This window comes from Populus trichocarpa, chromosome 14, assembly GCF_000002775.5.
Source record: "Populus trichocarpa isolate Nisqually-1 chromosome 14, P.trichocarpa_v4.1, whole genome shotgun sequence".
NCBI classification, from domain to species: domain Eukaryota; kingdom Viridiplantae; phylum Streptophyta; class Magnoliopsida; order Malpighiales; family Salicaceae; genus Populus; species Populus trichocarpa.
In genome coordinates this window covers 6,744,824-6,754,791 of record NC_037298.2, presented here as the reverse complement: position 1 = coordinate 6,754,791, position 9,968 = coordinate 6,744,824, and the positions used below count along the sequence as shown (strand labels likewise).

Below are 9,968 nucleotides of genomic sequence, written 5' to 3'. Positions count from 1 at the left end.
TTTACATAAATTTTTTAATTTATACTTCAATATTTATTAGAAAACAACCTACGTACTCCGAGTTTTCTTTTAAATTACGGGTTAAATAGCTACTTCCCTGTCTTTAGCGAGCAGTACTCTACTGGAACACTCTTTAACTGGTTTGAGAGAGAGAGAGAGAGAGAGAGAGAGAGTCTCTCCAAATCAACATCAGCTCCACAAGCATTTCTCATCCATATGATATGTGGACTTGACTCAGCAATATCGTTATGGCTTATATACCGAAATGTTAAATTTAATTGACAACATTTCTTACTCCAACTTAATTCTACTGCAACTAAGCAACTCTTTACATATTAATAATAAAAAGACAAGCCATAAATAATTTTAAAAAAAAATTAATCTGCACGAGCAGGCCTCAAGAAAATGACAGGATCATTAATCGAGTAAATATCTCTAAATACAATGCTGTAAATGAGGAATTTTTATAATACATTTTGATCACATAGCTTAGGAGTTGCCATTTGCTACTATAAAACGTTGAGAAGTCAAACCACAAGACCAACAAACAAGCAGGGAGAAAGAAACATAGCGAAGAATGAAAGACAGAGTCTCCGTCTATGTCTGACATTGCCTAGGCGTTTGTATGTATTTATAGCCTTTCCAAAACCGTCTTCTTCTTCTTCCTTGTTTTTTTTACTCTCTTTCTTTTTTTCATTAATATATGCTTCCTCTTTTGCTTTTGCTTTTGCTTTTTTTTTTTTTTTTTTTTCTGGGTCTTTCGGGTCGATTTCATGCATTATCGCAAAATCTCTGTGCATTTTCCAGGAAGAGAGAGCAAAAAAGCTGTTCTTCAGTGAACTTTCATGGGCATTTACTGTCTAAACAGGTTCTTCTCTCTCTGCTTCAAAGATAATTGTAGTTGGACTTTGAATCTAATTTAACGTTTCTTTTTCTCCCGTTGACTATTTTTATTTCAATTGCATTTTCTGCTTTGAATTGATATAGAAAAGAATAGCTAAACCTTTCTTTTATCTCCTGTTGTTGAATTTTGATTGAAATTGAACTCATGTTCATGCTCCAAGGCTATATGCCTGAACTTCATAAATTTGTTGTTTTTGATACTATTTCACTGGAATATTTCTGTTTGGTTTATCAACTAATGTGGGAAAAGAACAGGAATTATGGTGGAAACTTGGACTTTTCTGCTATGGAGAGAAAAAAAGAAACAAACAACATTTCAGATGATTTTTGAACAAAGAACTTGTCTAAGCAAAGCTTAATAATGGATTTAAGCACTTTATGTGTAGGCTTAAAGAGATTGCAAATGATATGAAAACTATAATTTATTCTGTCTTCATCCAACCAGGTAGATTATAGTCATGTGACCTAAATCTTTTTCTGCATTTGTTTTCTTTTGTATGCTTAGCAACCAAGTGGAGGCTATGACTTTAATTCCTTTGAATATTTTGTTTCCTCTTTGTTCTTGTCAACATGGGCTCCAAAAATCTAAAGCAAGAAATTCTGGCTGATCTGAACTAAATGCAGGCATTTTATGAAACCTGATCTGGATCGAAACGTCTGGATGGTTGGCTTGCGACCGTGTTTTTGACCTCATGGGAATAGAGGGTTTTGATTCTTAGCTTTTGTAGGAGTAATACATGATGGCATTAGATATGGTTACTGGTGTCTCTTCTGTTCCAGCTGCTGAGTGCCTTTCACAAATCGTGGAGGGCATGGTGGAGGTTGTATCTGCTGCCAACAATGTGCTCATTAAGAAGGACAGTTTTACGGAACTTTCTGGTTACTTGGAAAGGATTGCACCTGTCCTAAAAGAGCTGAATAAGAAAGACATTGGTTGTTCTGGGAGCATAAACAATGCCATTGGGATCCTCAATCAGGAAATCAAAGCTGCAAAGCAGCTGACTGCTGATTGCACCAAGAGAAACAAAGTGTATCTCCTAATGAATTGCCGGACAATAACTAAGAGCCTAGAGGACATCACAAGAGAGATAAGCCGGGCCCTAGGTCTTATTCCTTTGGCCAATCTGGATCTTTCAACCGGTCTAATCAAAGAGATTGAAAAGCTTCGCGATAGTATGCAGAGAGCTGAGTTCAAGGCTGCAATAGCAGAAGAAGAGATTTTGGCTAAAATTGAGTCTGGAATACAGGAGAGGAATGTTGATCGTTCTTATGCCAACAAGATACTGGCTCACATAGCTGAGGCTGTTGGGATCTCAACAGAGAGGTCTGCTTTGAAGAAAGAGTTTGAAGAATTCAAGAGTGAGATTGAAAATGCGCGGCTTAGGAAGGACCAGGCTGAAGCTATACAAATGGATCAGATAATTGCTTTGCTAGAAAGGGCAGACGCTGCTTCTTCTTCTAAGGAGAAAGAGATAAAGTATTCCACCAAACGGAAGTCTTTGGGTAGTCAGCCATTGGAACCTCTTCAGTCCTTTTACTGCCCAATTACTCGGGATGTGATGGTGGACCCTGTGGAGACCTCTTCAGGCCAGACATTTGAGAGAAGTGCAATAGAAAAATGGTTAGCAGATGGGCATGAAATGTGTCCTCTGACCATGACCCCCCTAGACACATCAATTTTAAGGCCTAACAAAACCCTGAGGGAATCAATAGAAGAATGGAAGGATAGAAACACCATGATTACAATTGCTTCCATGAAATCAAAACTTGTGTATCAAGAACAAGAAGAAGAAGAAGAAGTGCTTCGTTGCCTGGAACAGTTAGAGGATCTCTGTGAACAAAGAGAACAGCATCGGGAATGGGTGATCTTGGAGAATTATATACCACTTTTTATCCAGCTTCTTGGAGCAAAAAATCGTGATATAAGGAATCGTGCTCTTGTTGTCCTTTTGATTCTGGCAAAGGATAGTGATCATGCCAAGGTACTTCAAAATTTATTTGATCTATTATGGCGTGTTCTCTCTTTCTCTGTTATTTCCATTTCTGACATACTTGGAATCATATTTGCAACTGCATTTTACTAAGCATTTCAGCTCACCTCAACTCAAAATAACCAAACCTCTATATGAAAGTAGCTGGGGTTGGCTACATGGATCCACCTCTTCCAATCCATTTTTTAGAGGCTAAAGTTTCATTGTGATGCTAGATTTTCTTCATCTCTTGAGCTCACGTTAAATTTTGGTCTACCTTCTCTACCTCCTCTCTTCTAACAAATATAAATTATGCTCACAAATATTGAAAATATGTGTCTACTGGACACAAACAAATGCGAACACAGAACATGGATTCACATGCACAATATGCGTGTGATAGCTGATTTGTTTGTTCTGTTGAATTTAGTTAATTGATTTATTCTTGATAATTTCAATGCTTGATTGATACTAAACAAAAAGAAGTTCCTTTTCGATTTATATTGAAATCACACTCATAAAATTATCCATGATATTGACTGGCTTAATTATATTTGACATATTAACTCGGTAGATGAAGTAAAATCAAGATTGTGTTTGTTATTAGTAATTCTTTTCTAAAATCTGAAACATGCTGCAGGAAAGAGTTGCAGATGTTGATAATGCAATCGAATCCATTGTTCGATCACTTGGACGCCGTATTGGGGAAAGGAAGTTAGCCGTGGCATTATTGTTGGAGTTGTCAAAGTGTAACTTGGTAAGGGATGGCATTGGAAAGGTTCAGGGTTGTATTCTCCTCTTAGTGACTATGGCAAGCAGTGATGACAGTCAAGCTGCCACAGATGCCCAAGAGCTATTGGAGAATCTTTCATTCTCTGATCAAAACATCATACAAATGACTAAAGCAAATTATTTCAGACATTTTCTGCAGCGTATATCCACAGGTGATTTTCTTGCATAGGACAACCTATTTTAAGCTTCTTAATGGAATTTTGATTCTGGCTGTCATCAATTTTTCCCCTTCACATTTTCTGCTTTTTGTATTTTTTTTGGTGCAAAATCTTTCTGAAATTGTTGCTGCCCCTTGTCAAATGAGCAGAATCTGTCACAGTATGGAGTCAAACTGTGCCTAATTATGTTGTCGCTTGCATAGAACCCTAAAATCCTTACGTGTTTTGTGTCAAATTGTACAATTCCAGGTATCCTAATAACATGCGGCATGCCGTATTCACAGCATACTGGATGCTGGTCTCCAACTTGCTATACATCTCTAAATTGTTTTGTTGTGAGTTCAGCAATTTAGCCTGGAGTTTAAATTGTTTCTGCCAGTGACTGCTAACTGTATTATTTATATTATAATAGTTTATGTCCTAGCCTTGCAGTGATTGAAGAGAGACATATTCATACTTCAGAAGTACTTGTTTATATGTTTATGCAGGATCAGAAGAAGTGAAAACGATGATGGCATCAACTTTGGCAGAATTGGAGTTGACTGACCACAACAAAGCATCTTTGTTTGAAGGAGGTGCTCTGGGTCCACTTCTTCACTTGGTATCATGCGGTGATGTTCGGATGAAAAAAGTGGCAGTCAAAGCTCTTCAGAACCTATCAAGCTTACCTGCAAATGGCCTGCAGATGATTAAAGAAGGTGCAGTGCAGCCATTACTTGGCCTTCTCTTTCAGCACATCTCTTCATCCTCAAGTTTATGTGAGCTGGCGGCTGCCACAATTGTGCACCTCGCTCTATCAACAGTGTCTCAAGAATCCAGCCCAACACCGATTTCATTGTTGGAATCTGATAATGATACTTTCAGGCTCTTTTCTTTGATCAACTTGACGGGGTCTAATGTGCAACAAAACATTCTTCGAGCTTTCCATGCCTTGTGCCAGTCCCCATCAGCATTAAATATCAAGACCAAGTTGACAGAGGTAACAAGAGGTTGTGTCTGTGTGTATGTCCAGTTCTAGTAAGAAAATTACTGCCTATTAACGGGAAAGAAAAGTAGACCGTGGCTATTGTGCACACTAGCTACTTACATTTTCTGGTAATATCATGATTATTTTTGCACAAGCCACCCTACTACATGCAGTATGATGCCCAAGAAATTTAATACCAAAATGGTTGAGATAAAAGTAGAGATATTTTCTCCTACAAAGAAAACAAGAAATGTTGGTGCCTAAATGTGATTAGATATGTAGATGCAATGATATGACCAGGCTAGACTAACAAATTTGGCTATTTGGTGCCAGAGTTCAGAATGTCATCAAGATTCCGATCTTCTAATAATGCTCTTACAAGATGAAAGGGATCTAGAAACTCACTATAATTGTAGAGAATAAAGTACCAGATCAGATCAAACATATGATTATTATATACTGTTTATGAAACCTGTATAAAAACCAGGCAAATTGCCAATTGCAAATACCTGAGAAGTTATTTCTCATCCCTGAGGGCTAATTCGTTGGGGAAATGTGGAATGCTGGGTTTCTTATTGCTTCTTAGTTTTGTTGATTTTGAGATGTTTATTCCTCTTTTTTTTTTTTTTATTGTAATTGTCTTGTCCCACCACTCTGCTCCTCCATTTAAGTTTCCTCTATAACATTTTATTCAATAGGGTTTCATCGTATTTTCACTAATTGGTCTTGATAACAGTGTTCAGCCATGCAAGTATTGGTCCAGTTATGTGAGCGCGACGACAACCCTAATGTAAGAGTAAATGCTGTGAAGCTGTTATATTGTTTGGTAGAAGATGGTGATGAAGGCACCATATTAGAGCATGTGGGTCAGAAATGCCTCGAGACCTTGCTCCGGATTATCCAATCTTCTAATCTTGAAGAAGAGATTGCTTCGTCAATGGGCATTATCTCAAACCTCCCAGAAAAGCCCCAGATCACTCAGTGGCTTCTGGATGCCGGGGCACTTCCTGTAATCTCCAGAATTCTCCCTGATAGCAAGCAGAATGATCCCCATAAAAATGTCTTAGTCGAAAATGCTGCTGGAGCCATGCGTCGTTTTACTGTTCCAACAAATCCAGAATGGCAAAAGAAAGTTGCAGAAGCTGGGATAATTCCTGTGCTAGTGCAGCTGCTAGACTTCGGAACCACCATGACAAAGAAATGTGCTGCAATTTCTCTGGCTCGTTTCTCTGAGAGCTCGCTTGAGCTTAGCCGGTCAATACCCAAGCGCAAGGGATTCTGGTGCTTCTCTGTTCCACCAGAAACTGGCTGCGTGATTCATGGGGGAATCTGTGCTGTTGAATCATCCTTTTGCCTTGTGGAAGCTGATGCAGTCGAACCCCTTGTGAGGGTTCTTCGAGATCCAGATCCTGCAACCTGTGAGGCTTCTCTAGACGCCCTATTGACTCTGATTGAAGGTGTTAAACTTCAAAATGGTGGTAAGGTGCTCGCACAGGCAAATGCCATACAACCAATTGTTGGATTTCTTAGTTCTTCCTCCCCCATACTGCAGGAAAAGGCCCTAAACACTTTAGAAAGGATCTTTCGGCTGCCCGAGTTAAAACAGAAGTATGGGCCCTCTGCTCAAATGCCTTTGGTTGACCTGACACTGCGGGGTAACAGCAGCATGAAGTCTCTTTCAGCCAGAATACTTGCTCATTTGAATGTACTTCATGATCAGTCCTCTTACTTCTAAAGAAATTCAATGTTTATTCCCTTGAAATCATACAGAACTGCTCCAGGTTTGACAAGTAATTACTAGGAATGCATCCCATCATGATTCTTTTGCAACAGTTGCAAGAAGCCCCAGGATCGCCAGGTGTAAGACTTCTCATTTCCAATGCTGGATAGAGTGTGATTCATCCAAGAAAGGGGTTGAATAAGAAAATTCAGATTCTAGCCTAATTGTGTCTATTATTCAGTTTTATAGCAACAATTATAATTTTTAATCTGACTGTTGGATCGGGCTTCAGGAAGGCCTTGCGATATAGATCAAAATAGGTTATACAAATTTTGTTATTTACTTTTTTTTTTACTTGTGGACTTTCTATTTGGCAAGGATTCTTTTTCTACAAGGATGTGGCAGCTTGTTATAGGAATTTTCTAGTTCTACAAGGATCTTTAATAGGCTGCAACATAATTTCCAGGTGTAGTAATGATTCATTAATGTTCTAAAATCATTTTCTTATAAGAATTCTTTATTCATCCTAACTACACAAGGAAAGAATAGTTAATGGTATTTAATAACAAATTAGTTATTTTTATTATTTTCTTCATTGTTTGGGCTTAGCTAACATACTTTGGGTTTATTGTAAGTGGGTAAATATTAGCTCATAAGTTTTAGGTCTATTAGGGTTACTAGTTGAGCTATTACATAAGGTTTTGTAAGCTGAAATTTTCAGGAGTTATGAATTTATGAAATAAACTTATGTTTTGCGTTAAGCAACGCGTGTTCTTTGTTGGGACAAAGAATGAATTGACTTATTAAAGTATAATTGACTTTGTGGTGTCTTTCTTATACTTGTCATTCGCGAATTGATATTCGTTGGGTAGAGGTTTCTTATTTCAATAGTGTTGGTGCCTTGAAACATGTTTTTATTATATCACACTTCTATCAAACCTAATTTCTTGGCTTTTCGAGAGTTGTATCATCTTCATCGAGAGTTGTTTGACCACGTGATCAAGAGATTTGCATCAATAAATAATTAATTGTAACTTTAAAGAATACTCTCAAAACATGGAAACATTTGTTGTCTTTCTTTAACTTTCCTTATAGGATAGAAAACTTCTCAAAATAAACTAATCAATCAGACATTAAATATGGTATCAACCCTTTTTTCCATGTGTAGGAAAAGAATTTTGGAACATTAATGAATCCTTACTACACCTGAAAATAATATTTCAGCCCATTAAAGATCCTTGTAAAACTAGGAAATTCTCATAATAAGTTGCCACATTCTTGTATGAAAAGGATTTTTGGCAAATAGGAAGTCCACAAATCAAAAGAAAGTAAATAACAAAATTCATATAGCCTATTCTGACCTATATCGCAAGACCTTCTTAAATCCCGATTGATATGAAAGTGTACCCCAACATAGAACATTATGTTGGGAAACTCTGGGTAAATTTTCAACCCCATCCAATGTTCAGATTAAGAATTATAATTATTGTCATAAAACTTAACAGTAGGCACAATTACGCTAGAATACTTGCTCATTTGAATGTACTTCATGACCAGTCCTCTTACTTCTAAAGAAATTCAATGTTTATTCCCTTGAAATCACACAAAACTACTCTAGGTTTGACAAGTAATTACTAGAAATGAATCTTATCTTGATTCTTTAGCAGCGCCATGGTGATTAAACAGTTGCAAGAAGCCTTTGTATCATTAGGTGTAAGACTTCTTGTTTCCAATGCTAGATAGAGTGGTTGTAGAAGAGCATTTTGTCACATTTAATTGATTCCAAACAAATAGTCTGGTGTTGGAGTCATTATGTTTCCTATCAAAAAAAAAATTGTAAAGAGTGTCGCACTTGATATCGCGGTGATCTTTAAAAAATAAATTGAAAAGGAATGAATATGGATATGGTGTCTTGTTCTTTGATAGAAAAAGGTTTTGTTTAAGGAGTTGTCACCTATTATTATAGTCACTAAGAACCCTAACTAGTCAACAAATATTTTATGGTTCGGGACTAGTTACGCAAAAGAAAAGATATTATCACTCGTTAAGTGTCCTATCCGAGACATGTTGCATTGCTGGTTTTACCTTAAATTACTAAGAATTTGTTGGATTATGCTATGATGGTCTACTTGTAATATTCTTGACTCCAGTGCTAGTGAATATTCAACTACAAATACTTCTAACTTTGACGTTGGTAAATATTACGTGACACAAAAAAATATGGTATTCCTAACTCCAACGCTAGTGAATAAACCGGTAAAATGAATTGAACGCAAAACATACATATTTTTTATTTTTTTGAAAAAAAAAGGCATGTATCGCATATCATATTTGCATTTCACAATAAAATCCACAAATCAAATATATAATGAAATCATCGAAAAAAAACACGAAGGACCCACAAATAAATTCAAAAGGGTCCATAATTTTTTCTAGAATTTTTTGATATAAAAAGTAAGCTTGTTTGGTCAGCTGGGGCCTGAGACCCAGACCCATCCCGGCCACAACTGGGTCTGTGTTTTTTTAGGAGGATAGCTGCATCTAGCCCAGCCGTGCGGGCTGTGCTATACCCAGCGGCCCAGCCCGGTTAATGTTCTACGCCAGTAACCCGGCTCCTCTTTCTCTCTTTTTTTACTTGCAGGAGGCACGCTTGCTACAGGAAGAAGGTAATTAAAAATGCAAGGAGGGAACGAAAACGGCTTACATGGTTTGCAGGCGTTTTCGACGAGAATCCACAGGTGCTTGTTGTTGGGCGAAGCTTTTGTTTTTGACTTCTTTTCTGCTTTCTGTCTTTTCTTCTTTCGTTCTCTGTTTCTGTTTCTCCAGTCAATTCTCTCTTCGTCTCTTCTGTTTTTTTCTCTGGTTTTCTCTCCTCTTTTGCTGTGTTTTTTTTTTTTTTTTTTTTGTCTCTCCTCTGCTGGTTTGGTTCGGTGATTTGCTGTTTAAGGGACAATAGGCATTCCTTTGTTAGTGTTCTGAAAGGAAGCCCAGAAGGTCCTTCCGTTCTTTGGTTTTCTCTCTCTCCTTCCTTTTTTTCAGGTTCTTTTCCTCTGTTTTTCTTCCCCCCTATGTTGTGTGTGTCTCTGTTCTTCTTGTGTAGTTTTCCTGTCTGTCTGCCTTCTATGTTTGTGTTCTTTTTTTCGTCTTTCTCTCCTCTATGTCATGTTGAATTGCAAATACATATGCGTACTTGTTTCAGCAAAAATTGTTCCATTGTTACTGATTGAAATAAATTAATGTATTGGTTCGAGATTTTCATGCACAATTCATTACTTGAAAGTCTTTAACAGAGTAACGAAGCGATTCCCACATATGGTACAGAGCATCTAAAACATATTAATTATGTCTTACCTTCTTTTATGTGACTTTTCAGAGAAATTCAGAGCAATATCTTCTTCATCAGCGTCCCAGGTTGGTCATTGTGAACAGACCACTACAACATAACAAGTGCACATTAC

The 9,968-nt window shown here is 37.3% G+C and overlaps 1 protein-coding gene across 1 annotated transcript; it reads left to right on the top strand.

The window, feature by feature from the left end:
* Window positions 1-457: 457 nt before the first annotated feature.
* LOC7486790 (U-box domain-containing protein 24) lies at window positions 458-6,904 on the top strand. The gene is made up of 6 exons (XM_002320848.4): window positions 458-623; window positions 808-868; window positions 1,528-2,885; window positions 3,514-3,817; window positions 4,312-4,802; window positions 5,527-6,904. Exons 3-6 carry the CDS (start codon window positions 1,641-1,643, stop codon window positions 6,523-6,525), a joined length of 3,039 nt encoding a protein of 1,012 aa, XP_002320884.3. The 5' UTR covers window positions 458-623; window positions 808-868; window positions 1,528-1,640; the 3' UTR covers window positions 6,526-6,904.
* The last annotated feature ends 3,064 nt before the right edge of the window (window positions 6,905-9,968 follow it).

What these genes read in the sequence shown, in the direction of transcription:
- LOC7486790 (XM_002320848.4), top strand. Translation starts at nt 1,641, where the DNA reads ATGATGGCATTAGATATGGTTACTGGTGTCTCTTCTGTTCCAGCTGCT. An exon ending in AGGATAGTGATCATGCCAAG is followed by an intron (nt 2,886 to 3,513) that starts GTACTTCAAAAT and finishes AACATGCTGCAG; the next exon opens with GAAAGAGTTGCAGATGTTGA. An exon ending in TCTGCAGCGTATATCCACAG is followed by an intron (nt 3,818 to 4,311) that starts GTGATTTTCTTG and finishes ATGTTTATGCAG; the next exon opens with GATCAGAAGAAGTGAAAACG.